Source organism: Ovis aries, chromosome 19, assembly GCF_016772045.2.
Source record: "Ovis aries strain OAR_USU_Benz2616 breed Rambouillet chromosome 19, ARS-UI_Ramb_v3.0, whole genome shotgun sequence".
NCBI classification, from domain to species: domain Eukaryota; kingdom Metazoa; phylum Chordata; class Mammalia; order Artiodactyla; family Bovidae; genus Ovis; species Ovis aries.
In genome coordinates, this window is record NC_056072.1 from 7,633,236 (window position 1) to 7,649,015 (window position 15,780).

Here is a 15,780-nt window from a genome sequence, read left to right on the forward strand (position 1 = left end):
TAGCATTCCCATGCCTCCCTCTCTGGTCTTGGCCTTTCAGTGAGCTCGTGATCAGTTGTGGCTCACTGGGAATGGTCATAGGGCATAGAGCACAGACATTTGAGTTGGTGGGGCAAGACATGCCACCATGGAAGCAATGTATTCTAGGTGTACAGACACCCTGAAATATGTTTATTATATGTGTGTGTGTATATTTGGTACACATTTTCCCCACCAGCATTTTCCTATGTACAAAGTTGCATTGAGTCTTTTAAGATTAACGCAGCCCTTATGCTTCTCTCCTTTGCTTTTCCCTAGAAAATGATAGGGTAGAACAGTATCTACAAGTCCTGTAGTGCTGCTTGTGGGTGCTTTATTGTAGGCCAGTGCTCTGGTGGTCTGTGGACCTACTGTCTTCCCCAAGCCTGTGGGTTTTCAGCTCACCACTGATTGTTACCTTTGAAAAGTTTTAAAGAACTTTACAGGTGGCTGTTCGCCCTCTCTCTTTCCTCCCCATTCCACACACACAGGCACAGACTGTCCCACCTAACTTCGGGTGCTGTGGGGGTTGAGACCCTGTTGTACCTGACTGCATCGCCATTCACTCTTCCTCTCCCAGGAAAGCTGCTTTTTGTTTTCAGCTGTTACTGCTGAGCGCTGAGGCGCATGCAACTATTATGCCGCTCTGTGGTCAGCAACTCAGCTCTGCTGCCAGAACGTCCGGCGCTCTCTCCGACCCTGCCACGCTGACAGTGTCCACTAGGTTTTAGGTTACTTCTCTCTTCTTTTCTTTTTCCCTGTCTTTCCTACCTTCTATAGCTTCTTGGCTTTTGCTCAGGAAAAACTGGTCATTTATAGACCTTTCCAGGTAATGAGCTCCATCTTTCTGCCCTGTGGACAAAAACATAAAAAGCAAGTGGGTTTTGTCGCGGAGCTTTTCTTGGCCATACTGTGTGAGCCTCAGGCGCCTGAGCCTGTTGGGTGCGTCTCCTACCAAAAGGGGAGTTTGCACTTGTGGAGGGGCCTGCTCTCACTAGCTCAGTGTCTGGCAGGTGAGATTGGTCTTTGAACAGAACAAGTTATGACCTACTGTCCCATGTCTGTGATTTAGAACAAGAGAAATAAAAGTTTAATGAGTTCTGGTTTAAGGGAATTTGTGTAATGTTTCTAGAACAACTTTGGAATGTGCAAAGATTTAATATTTCACAGTAGTGAGGTAAAATTATAGTGTTCTTGTGTATTATGAATTGAGAAATCTCAAAAAAGTTATTAATATGCAGATGGCACACTAGATTTTATCTTTCAACTGTAGATATTCTAAAATGTTAATACCATCTCACTTTTGTGCTTTTTCCCCTTTCTTCCTAGAATATTTTCCTTCTTGGATATAGTAACCTTGTGCCGATGTGCACAGATTTCCAAGGTAGGGTGTTAACCAGGTTTGTAATCAAGAAATAATCATATAAAGTAATTAGCCTCCAATTAAAAGAAATAAATGGTAAAAAAGAAATAATCAAGTTTTGTTAGAATGAGGATGAGTTTCATTCAAGTAAACAGTTAAAAATTAAAATATCATTTTTTATATTTAACATAACAGTATTATCATAATTCCACATTTGATTATTGACTTAATATCTATCAAGAATAAATGTTTGGAAATAGAAAAGTTGAATCAAGACTTTAACAGTCTCAATAAATTTATCTTTTTCACCCTAATCCCTCCCAACCTCCCAGGCTTGGAACATCTTAGCCCTGGATGGAAGCAACTGGCAAAGAATAGACCTTTTCAACTTTCAAACAGATGTAGAGGTAAGTTAACCTGCTTTACACTAAAGATTTTTTAAAAGATAAGTCAACTGCTCACTCTCTCCTGCCCTTTCATTTCATTTAGATTTAATATTACGCCGCCAAGGTGGGATAGAGAAGAAAAACACCTGGGAGGTATTTGCATTCAAGACCAAAATTCTGCTTGTGCTTTACTCTTTGCTTTATCAGTGACCAAATTTTACTTCACCCCTTACTCATGTTTACAGTCTGAGCTTTACCACTCCGCTTTCCAAAGCCTCACCCCTGTATCGTTAAAACTCGGTTCAGTGCTTTAGTCTTAGGAGATTCTTGGCAAGTATTGACCTGAGAACTCCGCTGAGAATTCTCATTCAGCAATAGGGATGGAGAAATGGCAGAGGCACGAGCCCCGGAGGGAGGCTGGAGATAGAGGTGTCCCTCCAACTCAGCCGCGCAAGGCGTGTACTCTCTCAGTGCCTTGGTTTTATTATTTAGAAAATAAGGAAGGGGAGTAATCTTCAGAGCCTTTATAATTCCAGGATCCTGGTGTATGTACCTGGAAATATGTAAATGTCTTCATTTAAGAATGGTAAACCACCTGGAGAAGGCAGTGGCACCCCACTCCAGTATTCGTGCTTGGAAAATCCCATGGACAGAGGAGCCAGCCCGGTGGGCTGTGGTCCATGGGGGTCACGAAAGAGTCGGACATGACTAAGGGACTAAAGTGAAAGAAAGGAAAGAAAGTGAAGTCGCTCAGTCGTGTCCGACTCTTTGCGACCCCGTGGACTGTAGCCCACCAGGCTCCTCTGTCCATGGGGTTCTCCAGGCAAGAATACTGGAGTGGGGTACCATTTCCTTCTCCAGGGGATCTTCCCGACCCAGGGATCAAACCCAGGTCTCCCACGTTGCAGGCAGACGCTTTAACCTCTGAGCCACCAGGGAAGCCTCAAAACAACAACACTGTTCAATACTGCTTACTCCCCCACTTGAGAGCACAGTGCTTGTGAATTCTTAGGCAATAGCAATTAGATATTTTCCTGCTTAATCTGAGTACAGTTGAGCCTTTCTAGAATCGGGAGTTCTAATTTGTGTCAAATTAACCAAATACGGAATGTGAAAAAATATGCAAAGCTCCCTGGGTTAAAGATTCAACCTGGCAAACGGTTAGTAATATAATGTCACTTTTCTTCTGAGTCCTTTGATTATATCTGCCAGTTAAACTAATAAAGAAGCTAATAATAAACTATTAATAAAAAAAGAATGGTAAACCAGATCAAATGAGAAAATTTTTCTTTAAACAACTTTAATATTAAATATGCATTTCTAACCAAAAAGAAACAGGGAAGTAATAAAGAGTACTACACATAGTAACTGTCTAGAGTACTATTTTAAGGGTCTGGAGATGCTAAAGTTTTATTATCTGCCCATTGTTAGTAAAACCTTGCTGATTTCTAGTTTAGGCAACTCAGTGTAGTGGAATTGTGTTTTAAATCACTTGCTCATGTAGCATGTTCACAGTGTTTTTATTATATATTTTGTGTCTTTTTTAGTGGATGAGGAAATATGTTTAACAGGGAGATAGTGTTACCAAGAACTAATGGCCAGATGTGGAGGCCTATCCCCTCCTTCTGTGGGCACTTGCTGCTTGCCTTTTCAGTCGCTCAGTCGTGTCTGACTCTTTGCGACCCCATGGACTGCGGCATGCCAGGCTTCCCTGTCCTTCACCATCTCCCGGAGTTTGCTCAGACTCGCGTCCATCGAGTCGTTGATGCCTGTCCTGGAGCCATCTAACCCAGTGAAGCAGACGCCGCTGCAGGAGGCAGGGCTGAGCACAAGGTTGACCACACTCGGCCTCCAGCCTCCACGTAGGTTGCTGTGCTCTGAGCTTGGCAGGGGGCAGGGGCCTAAGGCTTTCCCAGGCTCCCTGGAAAGATAAACGCTAGTTGTTGGCTTGAACTGTGGTCCCTGAGTCAGGAATTGTTTAAAACTCCTTCCAGACTTAATGATTACAACAGAGCCCCTCCCAGACATGCTGACATATATTTCCCCTTTGAACTGATAATCTATAGAGCTTTGTTCATTGTGTTTACTTAGCAATGTTGAGGAGAATATTAAATTCTAAAAATTGTGGTCATTTCTTCTGGGCGAAGGAGAGTCATTGTTTTAAAAAAAATTGTAAGCATTTTTTTCCTGTGGGTGTTTTTTTCTTTTTTAGTCATCTCTTCAGTTTTCTTTGATTTTTCCAAACTGCAGCTTTTTGGAAGGCACATAAAAAGCTTTTCAATTCAGATATTAAAAAAGTACTATTTCAGGGCTTCCCTGGCGGTCCAGTGGTTAAGACTCAGTGCACCCAGTGCCGTTGCCTGGTTGGGGAACTAAGATTCTGCATGCCACACAGTGTGCCAAGGAAAAAAGTGCTGTTTCACGTAAATATCACTACCTTGTACATTATTTGATCTCACTATTTTAGCTGACTGCAGCTGTATAAATGCATTGCATAAATACTTGAGTACTTCCACTAAAGTGAAAGTGTTAATTGCTCAGTCATGTCTGACTCTTGGCAACCCATGGACTACAGCCCACCAGGCTCCTCTGTCCATGGGATTCTCCAGGCAAGAACACTGGAATGGGTTGCCATGCCCTTCTCCAGGGGATCGTCCCAACCCAGGGGTTGGTTGAAACCAAGTCTCCCACACCAGGAAAGCCCAGCTTCTACTAAAGAGACCAGGTCATGGCTCACCACACACATAGAGAGCTACCTGTGAAGAATATAGTCTAACACTAATTAGTCCACGCTTTGGCTCAGCACTGTGAATCCAGGTTGGATTCTGAACCGAGTATGGGGTCTCCCGTAGACAAATAACGGGTCCTTCCCTCCTAGGTCAGTCAGTGAAGACTCTGCCTGCAATGTAGGAGACCCAGGTTTGATTCCTGGGTCAGGAAGATCCTCTGGAGAAGTGAATGGCAACCCACTCTAGTATTCTGGCTTGGAGAATCCCATGGATAGAGGAGCCTGGCGGGCTAGAGTCCATGGGGTCGCAAGAGTTGGGCATGACTCAGCAACTAAACCACCACCAACCGTGGATGCTAATAGGACCTCTGGGTGGTCACCCTGGGAAGCATCCCACGGATAAACTGTGGTCTCAGATTCGTTTGTTTGGGACAAAAGTGGGTCTGTTGAGAGAAGAGAGAAAGTGCCAGGGAGCAGGACTGGTATACTAAGAGTATTATTTACCGTGTGCCGGGTACTCTTCTAAGTACTTTCTGTGTATTAATTTAGCCTTCTCAGAAACACCAAATGGGAGAAACTGAGGCACAAAAAGTTGGAGTCACTTACCCAAGGTCACTCACCTAGTAAGCAGAGAGAGAGTAGATACCTTGAACAGTGGGTTTCGTGATTTGAATCTCAGAGAAAAGGCAGAAGAGCGCATGCAGGTGGCGGGTGTGTGTCCGGCCTCTCCCTGGGCATCGCTGTCTCCTGAGTAAGTGTCGTTTCCCTGATGTTTAGGCGTTTTCCATGCCTTTGAGAGCTGAACATTTTGTTGTCTTCATGGTTATTAAGAGTCTGTGAGGCCAAAAATGAGAAATAACCAGATAGTCCTATCTGAAAGTCGGAAGTCCAAAGGCTCCTCTGTTAGGCCTTATTTTTCTGTAATGCCTTTCTTTCTAAAATGCTTACCTATAGCATACTCTCTAATGGATATTACACAGTGTCGCTGACTGGAATTTGCATCTGAAAAAGATTTGCTAATTTTTTTTTCTCTTATTTAGAAACAGTGGAACAGAAAATTCTGAATGTAATTTTTAAAATTCCAATATAAAAACTTCTGCTCCAGAGAAGGAAGAGCAGGAAGTTTGTATAAGTGTGACTGACTTGAAATGGAGAAAATAGAATGATGTGCTCTATTTGTAGACATTGGTGTGGTGCTATTTTTGTAGGTTTATTCAGTATTTAGATATTTATCTTGGGTTTCCAACTCATAATCTTTTTTTTTTCCCTGCGACTGACAAGTTTATTTTAAAGGTGTCTGGAGTTTTGGCTCAAAAACTAATTATTAACATAGGTAGGACTCAAGAAAGCATAAATAAAGCCACCAGCAAGATCAGAATTTGGATTTTCAGCTTAAGTTGTTAGCCAGTCTGTGTGAATCTTGCTTCTGTAATACTGTGGTTTGATGTGTGCCAGTGGACTCTTAGTGCTTAGAGTTCAGTGTCAAGATAGCTGTTTCGTAAAGTAAGGATGATAGTATTACAAATGAAACAAAATGGCCTTTTCAATATTTCCTCCCTTGTGGGTGTGGTTATCATGCAGAGGACATAGCTTTTAGAGTCACAAAAACTTGATATGAATCCCAACTCTGCCACTCATTGAAGTGTAATATTGGCAATTTAACCATTTATTTTATTTATTTGCAAAATGAAGATATTGAATCCACCCTGTATTAGTCTCGATTCTCCAGAAAAGCAGAGCCAGTAAGATTTCGTGTGTGTATATAGATACAGACACAGAGATTCCTTATGAGGAATTGGGTTATGTGATGATGGAGGCTGAGAAGTTCCCAGACGTGCCGTCCGCAAGCTGGAGGACCAGGAGAGCTGTAGCTCATCTGAGTCAGAAGGCCTGTGAGCCAGCAGAGCCAGCGTGTGAATTCCAGTCTGAAAGCTGGCAGTTTCGAGACCCAAGAGGAGTTGATGTTTCAGCCCAGGTCCAAAGGCCAGAAAAGAGCAGTGTCTGGCTCAGCCCATCAGGCAGGAGATCTCTCTCAGTCAGCCCTTTTTGCTCTGTTCACCCCTGCTGGGGCGGACAATCTGCTTTACTCAGCCTGCTGATTCAGATGCTAATCTCATCCAGAAACCCTTACAGACAACACCCAGAATGATGTTGGCCGAGTCACGGACTGACACTCTGTGACCCAGTCATGTTGACCATGAAATTAATCATCATGAGTTCACCCCTTGCCAACTTGCACCCCTAGGCCTGTCCTTAAACCATACTTAACCTCCTCATAAAGACAGTATGAACTCATGATTCCACCTAATGTGATTCAGCCATCCAGTGTACAATCAAAAATACGCTTAAGCCCCTCCTCAGAAGCGGAGGCGAAGTCCTAGAGTGATATTCATTCCTCCTGACGCTCGGCGCCTTCAGCACGTGAATGCAGAATTGAAAGAACTTTGCTGTGATACAAAGTCACTGCATCTCATCACACAGAAAGGGGCCGAGGCAGGAAGGACAGAAAAATGTTTGTTCTGTACACACGCATTCGTGACAATAGGGAGAGAGTACAGCAGTTGCCTTCCTAGTCTCTGACTGCGCGTGTGGTCAGAGCTGGCGCTCAGAGCTGCCTTCTGCCTCATATTCTGTCTGTGCTCCTCTTGCCCTCAGCTGGCCCCTCAGCTGGCCGGCCTCAGCTGGCCGGGGCTCCTTGTTTGGTGGAGTGACCCAAACGGCCATTCCCAAAGCCATGAGTAGTCCTCTTTGGACTGGCTTCAGTTTCCCGCTGACTTCAATCCTAGGGCAGGTTAATACTGAGAGGCATCCCAGGGGATTTCCTGTATTTCAGATGTTCTCTCCTTAGTTCATGGAAGAGGAGTCCGCACCAGTTCTTGTGAATATTAAATGAGCCTTAACAGATACAAGAAAGTATTAAAATCATGCCTGAAAAAGTGGAAGTGCTTAATCAGTGTTCTCATATATCTGCCAGTACCCAGCCAGGGTTACCTTTTTAAAGCAATGTGTTTAAATAGGGGATTGCTGAAAAGAAAGAGGGGTAGCTTTTATGTTGCATTTTCATATTGCCTGGAAAATCCCATGGACAGAGGAGCTTGGTAGGCTACAGTCCATGGGGTCACAAAGAGTCGGACACGACTGAGTGACTTCACTTTTTTTTCACTGTTTAGTTTAAATAGATTTTCTTTTTTTTTTTTTTTTAAGCAACGTTGTTTTAGGTCTCTGCCCAGCAGCCAGTGTTGCCATAGCTGGCCTCAAAAAGCCTCAGAATTTGTGGAGTAGCTGTGAGCCCTGGCTCGGGGAGGCCTACCTCCAGAGTCAAGGCTTTCAAAGAGTAGTGTGTGATTTTTAAAAAGACTCAATGTTTTAATTGAAAGCATTTTTTCAGTGCTTGCAGTCCTTTTATACACTAGGAGCAGAAGTGGGGTGTTGGAAGAATGTTCTGAACTATCGTCTGTTACATCTGGAAATACATATTTAGCTCCTAAACTTCAGGTTATTTTGCTGTTAGATAAGCAGCATGAATAAGATTTTTTCCAACTTTCTCCATTGAAGGGTCGAGTGGTGGAAAACATCTCAAAGCGATGTGGTGGGTTCCTGAGGAAGCTGAGCTTGCGAGGGTGTATTGGCGTTGGAGATTCCTCCTTGAAGTAAGTCGGTCCACTGTGACCCAGTCTGTCACGGCAGCTTTTAGCTGGCTTTCTCATCAGCAAAAATCAGCCACGCGTATTATTCGCTTTTCTTTTGCTCGAATCTTCCTGTGTAACTTGCATTAGAGCAATGAGATTATCATGATTTTGGAGCCAGCAGCCCTGAACTAGAAACTAGAGCTCCAGTGTGGTCAGAGGTGTGGCCGTGGGACAGGTCACTTCACTCTGCTGCCAGTTCTCTCGTCTGTAAGAGGAGGCAGTCACAGCTCCTTCATGGGCATGGCACGGGGGTCAAGTAACATGTACGCAGTGCCAGGCGCATAGTCATATTAGTTCACCTCGCTTCTCTTCGTCACTTTCCCATCTTCCTAGGCGCCTTCTCATAATCACAGCTACCTTGTATAAATTATATTAATTAACGAAATAATTCTTTCAAAAATTTCTTTATCATAACCTGGGATTTCGCTTACCCGTAATGGGATGTGGTTACCACATTCACCTTATTCTCATTAGTAATACACTCCATCCAGCCAAACGCTTGCCCACCTCTTCCTGGATAGCCGTTATTTATTGGAAATGTTATTACTCCACTGTTAAGGACATGGCTTTGAGCTTTTTTTGAGACAGAACGTAATTAAACCTGTATGTCTTTGCCCTTGTGGCCTCTAGTGTTGTTTGAGGTTGGCTCAGTTAGGACACACACACTGCCCCTTAGAATCTTGGAATCGTCTTTGCCTCTTGGAAACTTAACCATACCATAGCATAGTCAATCACAGACCTCCAGTGAGAATGTACAGTGTGTAGTGATTGCAGATACTAGAATTTGTAATTGACACATCTGCTGCACCATTGCTAAGAAAATCAATTCATGATACTTTCTAAGGATCAAAACACTTTGTCTATATTATGGAACGCAGAGGTGGGTTTTTTTTTTTAACCAAAACATTCAGATCATCAGAAAAATTTTGTGCTTCTTCAAAAGCTTTGTAAATCAGTGGAATAGACTGAGTCTGTTTTAACAGGAAGCTTAAATGTATTTTGGCCACCTGATGTGAAGAGCTGACTCATTTGAAAAGACCCTGATGTTGGGAAAGATTGAAAGCAGGAGGAGAAGGAGACGACAGAGGATGAGATGGTTGGATGGCATCACTGACTCAGTGGGCATGAGTTTGGGTAAACTTCAGGAGTTGGTGATGGACAGGGAGGCGTGGCGTGCTGTGGTTCACGGAGTCGCAGAGTCGGACACGACAGAGCGACTGAACTGAACTAAATGTACCAAATAGGTCCCAAGATAACTTATACCAGAAAACGCAAGTCTGATCGTGTTTCCACTAAAGAAACTGAAAGTGAAGATGTGATTGTCAGTGGGGACTGTCAAAGAGACACGTTCTCCTCTTGGCGCTTGGGATAGAGCCAGGGGTAGCAAAACTGTCCTGTAAGGCTGAGGGTGTCACTGGCTTACCATGAATTTTAGAGCAGAAATCTGTATCCATATCTACATAAATCGTTAATGTGTGAGCCCAGATCACTGTGAGAAATGGTGATAAACATAATCGAAGGATCCTGACTGGAGAGTTTTGTTCCACGCCAGGTTTCGGTTGAAACCACCTAGAATCAGCCTCGGCCTCTGTCCTACCCTCGCGTGTGTGTTCGCGCTGTGGCGCGAGGGGTGCGATTTGTTTACAAGTGTTGATTGAGCTTGTACTGTACCGAGTACTGACTTAGGCACTGGCAGTACAGCAGTAATTATGGTGGATTGAAATTCGATTCTCATGGGTCTTGCGAATATGTTCTCTGTAACTCCTGCTCCATCATTAGATATGAAGTCCTGTCGATTTTAAATATTGAGATTTAATGGCGCTACAAGGAACTGTGCCTCTTTAAAGTATACAATTTGATATAATATAGATTATGAATGTACCCATGAAACCAACATTGTAATCAGATACTGAGTATGTTCACGTCCCACGGTTTACATTGTAATCAGATACTGAGTGTGTGCACGTCCCGGAGTTTTCCTCCGGTGACTTTGTCATCACCCCTTCTCCCAGCCCTTCTCTACTTCATCTCGAGGAAACCCCGATCTGCTTTCTGTCACTGTGGGTTAGCTTGCTTTTTGTAAAGTTTTCTGTTTTACAGCACGTACTCCTTTCGGCCTGGCCTCTTTCACGTAACATGATTGTTTTTGAGAGTCACCGTGTTGTTATGGGTGTCGGTAACTTTTCATCCCTTTTTATTGATAGGGAGGCGTCCACTGTATGGCATATAATGCAGTTATTCATTCGTCTGTTTATGGGCATTCAGGTTTTTCCAATTCTCACCCATTACGCATAAAGCTGTCATAAAGGTTTCCATGCAAGATGCATGCCATCATTTTTTTTAGGAGTAGAATGGAGTAGATCATTTGATAGGTGTGTGTTTCACTTTTTAAGAAACTTCCAAAATGTTTCTCGAAAAATTGTACCATTTTACATCCCCACGAGAAGTGTATGATGCTTCCAGTTCCTCTAAGTCTTTGCCAGTACTTGGTGGGTCAGTCTTTGTCATTTCAGCCATTCCTGTGGATGTGAACAGTGGTATCTCATTGTGGTTTTAGTTTGCATTTCTCTCATGACTAATGCTGTTAAGTGTCTTTTTATGTGATTTTTGCTGTCCATTTATTGTCTTTACTGAAATGTCTGTTCTAATATTTGGTTGGTTGGTTGTTTTGCGTGTTTTTTTTTTCTGTTAGATTGTTTATTGTCTTACCATTGAATTTTGTGAGTTCTTAATATGTTCTGAGTATAAATCTTTTATCAGATATGTTTTGCACATTTTTTTCCCCAGTCTGTGGCTTACCTTTGTATTCTTTTAACTGTCTTTTGAAGTTTTTCATTTTGAGGTAGTTCGGTTTATCAGTATTTTTCTTATGAATCATGCTTTTGGTATTACGTATGAGATCTTCGCCTAACTCAAGGCCATAAAGGTTTTCTCATATGTTTCTAGAAGTTCTGTAGTTTAGACCTGTGATCCATTTTGACTTGATTTTTGTGTATGGTGTGAGGTGTAGGTTGATACTCATTTTTTTGTCTGTGACATTCAGTTCTTAGCACCATGTGTTGAAATGACCACCCATTTCCCACCAAATTGCCTCTTACAGTTTTGTTAAAAATTATTTGTCCAAATAATTACGGAACTATTTGTGTACTCTCAGTATTTTTCATTGATCGAATTGTCTATCTTTACAGCAGACCACACTGTCTTGATAACTATAGCTTTATAATGAGTCTTGAAATCAGGCTTTATTAGTCCTTGAACTTAATTATCTTTCAAACCTGTTTTAACTATACTAGGTAAGTTGCATTTCCATATAAATTATGGACCCATCTTGTCAATTTCTACAAAGAAGCTTGCTGGGATCCTGATTAGGATGATGGTGAATCCATAGATCAATTTGCAGAGACTTGACATCTTAGAAGTACTAAGCCTTTCAACCGATAAGCCTGGCTTATCTCTCCTTATATTTAGGTGTTTTTTAAATTTCCCTCAGTATGTTATGGAGTTTTCAATGTACAAATTTTGCACATCTTTTGTCGTGTGTATCCGATAAGTGTTATGAAATATTATTGTAAATGACATTTTAAATTCAAATTTTGATCATTTGTTGTTGGTAAATAGAAATATAATTGATTTAAAAAATTTTTTTCCATTTAAAAAAATTTTGTTTACTTATTTGGCCACACTGGATCTTAGTTGAAGTGTGTGGGACCTGTTAGTTGCCGTATGTGAACTGTTACAAGCCATGCCACCATGTAGGGTCTAGTTCTCTGACCAGGGCTCGAACTCCAGCCTTCTGCATTGGAAACATGGAGTCTTAGCCACTACACCACCAGGGAAGTCCTCGAAATATGATTGATTTTTGTACATTAATCTTTTATCCTGCAACCTGAATAGACTCACATTAGTTTTAGTAGTTTTCTTTGTTGATTACTTTGGATTTTCTTTGCAGACAGTCATGTTGCCTATAAATGAAGTTAGTTTTTTTTCTTTTTTAAGGATCTTTTTTAAAGAAGATTCATTCATTCATTTATGGCTGCGCTGGGTCTTTGGTGCTGCATGCGGCTTCTCTCTAGTTGCAGAGAGTGGGGGCTCCTCTTCTTTGCAGTGCCCAGGCTTCTGGTTGTGGTGGCTTCCCTTGTGGAGCACAGGCCCTAGGGCCTGCAGGCTTCAGTACTTGCGGCGCATAGCCTCCGCAGTTGTGGCTGGCAGGCTCTGGAAGCGCTGGCTCAGTAGTTGTAGCTCCCGGACTTCTTTGCCCCATGGCCTGTGGGGTCTTCCTGGATCAGGGCTCAAACCTGTGTCCCCTGCATTGGCAGGTGAATTTGAAAGGAATTTTTCTTGTTTTTCAATTAGTGCATTTTCTTTTTAAAAAAATTTTATTGGATTATAATTGATTTTACAATGTTGTGTTAGTTTCAAGTGTGTGGGAAAGTGATTCAGTTACACCTACATTCGTCATTTTCAGATCCTTTACACATACAAGGTATTAAAGACTGATGAGTAGAATTCCACATGTTACACAGTAATTCCTGTTGGTTATCTATTTTATATATAGTAGTGTGTGTGTATGTTAATCCCAAGCTTCTAATTTACGCCTCTCTCCCACATTTCCCCTTTGGTGACCATAACTTTCTTTTTGAAATCTGTGAGTCTTTCTGTTTTGTAAATAAGTTCATTTGTATCCTTTTTTTTTTTTAGGTAGATCTATAAATGAGTGATAACATATATTTGTCTTTCTCTATCTTACTTCACTTAGTGTGATAATCTTAAGTCCATCCATGTTGCTGAAAATGGCATTATTTCATTCTTTTTTATGGCTGAGTAATATTTCATCATATATATACACTACATTTTCTTTATTCCGTTGTCAATGGACATTTAAGTTGCTTCCATTTCTTGGCTATTGTAAATAGCACTGTGATGAACATTGCTGCTGCTGCTGCTAAGTCACTTCAATCGTGTCCAACTCTGTGCGACCCCAGAGATGGCAGCCCACGAGGCTCCCTTGTCCCTGGGATTCTCCAGGCAAGAACGCTGGAGTGGGTTGCCATTTCTCTCCAATGCATGAAAGTGAAAGTGAAGATGCTCAGTCTTATCCGACTCTTAGCGACCCCATGGACTGCAGCCCACCAGGCTCCTCCGTCCATGGGATTCTCCAAGCAAGAGTGCTGGAGTGGGGTGCCACTGCCTTCTCCAGTGATGAACACTGGGGTCCATGTATCTTTTCAAATTATGGTTTTCCCATACATAGACTGGGAATAGGATTATTAAGTTACATGGTAGTTCAATTTTTAGTATTTTAGGGACCCTCGATACTCATCTCCTTCAGTAGTTGTACCAGTTTGTATTCCCACCAACAGTGTAGATTCCCTTTTCTCCATACCCTCTCCAGCATTTATTGTTTGTAGACTTTGTTTATACTGGCCATTCTGACCAGTGTAAGGTGGTACCTTGTTGTAGTTTAGATTTGCATTTCTCTGATGGTTAGTGATCCAAAGGTGAAATTGTCAACATCTGTTGGATCTTAGAAAAAGCAAGAGAGTTCCAGAAAAACATCTACTTCTGCCTCATTGATTACACCAAAGCCTTTGACTGTGTGGTACGCAACAAACTGGAAATTTCTTCAAGAGATGGGAATACCAGAGCACCTGACCTGCCTCCTGAGAAATATGTGTGCAGGTCAAGAAGCAACAGTTAGAACTGGACATGGAACAACAGACTGGTTCCAAATTCGGAAAGGAGTACATCAAGACTGTATATTGTCACCCTGCTTATTTAACTTATATGCAGAGTACATCATGTGAAATGCCAGGCTGGTTGAGGCACAAGCTAGAATCAAGATTGCCAGGAGAAATATCAAAAACTTCAGATATGCAGATGACACCACCCTCACAGCAGAAAATGAAGAAGAACTGAAGAGCCTCTTGATGAAAGTGAGAGGAGAATGGAAAAGTTGGCTTGAAACTCATCATTCAGAAAACTAAGATCATGGCATCCAGTTCCATCACTTCATGGCAGATAGATGCGGAAACAATGAAAACAGTGAGAGACTTTATTTTGGGGGGCTCCAAAATCACTGTAGATGGTGACTGCAGCCATGAAATTAAATGACGTTTGCTCCTTGGAAGAAAAGCTATGACCAAGCTAGACAGCATATTAAAAAGTAGAGACATTACTTTGCCGACAAAGGTCTGTCTAGTCAAAGCTACGGTTTTTCCAGTAGTCATGTATGGATGTGAGAATTGGACCGTAAAGAAAGCTGAGCACCAAAGAATTGATGCTTTTGAACTGTGGTTTTGGAGAAGACTCTTGAGAGTCTCTTGGACTGTAAGGAGATCCAACCAGTCCATCCTAAAGGAAATCAGTCCTGAATATTCATTGGAAGGTCTGATGCTAAAGCTCTAATACTTTGGCCACCTGATGCAAAGAACTGACTCATTGGAAAAGATCTTGATGCTGGGAAAGATTGAAGGCAGGAGGAAAAGGGGATGACAGAGGATGAGATGGCTTTATGGTATCACCGACTTGATGGACATGAGTCCAAGGCAAGCTCCAGGAGTTGGTGAAGGACAGGGAAGCCTGGCGTGCTGCAGTTCATGGGGTCGCAGAGTCGGACACAGTTGAGTAACTGAACTGACTGACTGATGGTTAGTGATGTTGAGCATCTTTTCACGTGCATATTGGTTATCTGTATGTCTTCTTTGGAGAAATGTCTATTAAGATTCTGCCCGTTTTCTGTTGTTGAGTTGTATGAGCTGTTTGTATAATTTGGAGATTAGGCCCTTGTTGGTCACATCATTTGCAAATATTTTCTCCCATTTCTTATGTTGTCTTTTCATTTTTAAAAAAATTTTTAAATAATGGCTTTCTTTGCTATGCCAAAGCGTGGACATTGATTCAGTTCTGTTTATCTTTGTTTTTATTTCTGTTGGCTTGGGAAACTCACCTGAGAAAAACATTTAGGTCAGAAAATGTTTTGCCTGTGCTTTTGGCAAGGATTTTTACAGTGTCATGTCTTACGTTTATGTCTTTAAGCCATTTTGAGTTTATTTTTGTGCATGGCAAGAGTGTGTGTTCTAACTTCATTGATTTACATGCGGCTGTCAAACTTACCCAACACCCCTGAAGAGACTTTGTCCATTTTATTTTATTTTATTTTTCTCCATTTTATATTCTTGCCTCCTTTATCAAAAATTAATTGGCCAGCAGTTCAGTTCAGTCACTCAGTTGTGTCTGACTCTTTGCGACCCCATGGATTGCACCACTCCAGGCCTCCCTGGCCATCACCAACTCCCGGAGTTGACTCAAACTCATGTCCACTGAGTCAGGAATGCTATCCAGCCATCTCATCCTCTGTCATCCCCTTATCCTCCTAACTGCGATCTTTCCCAGCATCAGGGTCTTTTCCAGTGAGTCAGTTCTTTGCATCAGGTGCTCAAAGTATTGGAGTTTCAGCTTCAGCATGAGTCCTTCCAATGAATATTCAAGACTGATTTCCTTTAGGATGGACTGGTTGGATCTCCTTGCAGTCCAAGGGACTCTCGGGAGTCTTCTTCAACACCATTCAAAAGCATCCAATTCTTCGGCACTCAGCTT

The 15,780-nt window shown here is 42.1% G+C and overlaps 1 protein-coding gene across 9 annotated transcripts in view; it reads left to right on the forward strand.

Moving 5' to 3' along the window:
- Positions 1–15,780, forward strand: part of FBXL2 (F-box and leucine rich repeat protein 2) — a 97,411-nt gene that overhangs the window by 42,240 nt on the left and 39,391 nt on the right. For 7 of the 9 annotated variants that reach the window (XR_006056987.2, XR_006056988.2, XM_042235786.2 and 4 more), the window contains exons 3-5: positions 1,348–1,402; positions 1,714–1,788; positions 8,051–8,145. Coding sequence is in view for 5 of the 9 variants with exons in the window: in XM_042235786.2 (XP_042091720.1) it covers positions 1,348–1,402; positions 1,714–1,788; positions 8,051–8,145 (225 nt within the window). In the remaining 4 variants the exon portion in view is untranslated. Of the gene's footprint in view, positions 1–1,347; positions 1,403–1,713; positions 1,789–8,050; positions 8,146–15,780 lie in introns of those variants that run through there. The other 2 variants (XM_042235790.2, XM_042235791.2) reach the window with 2 other exon arrangements.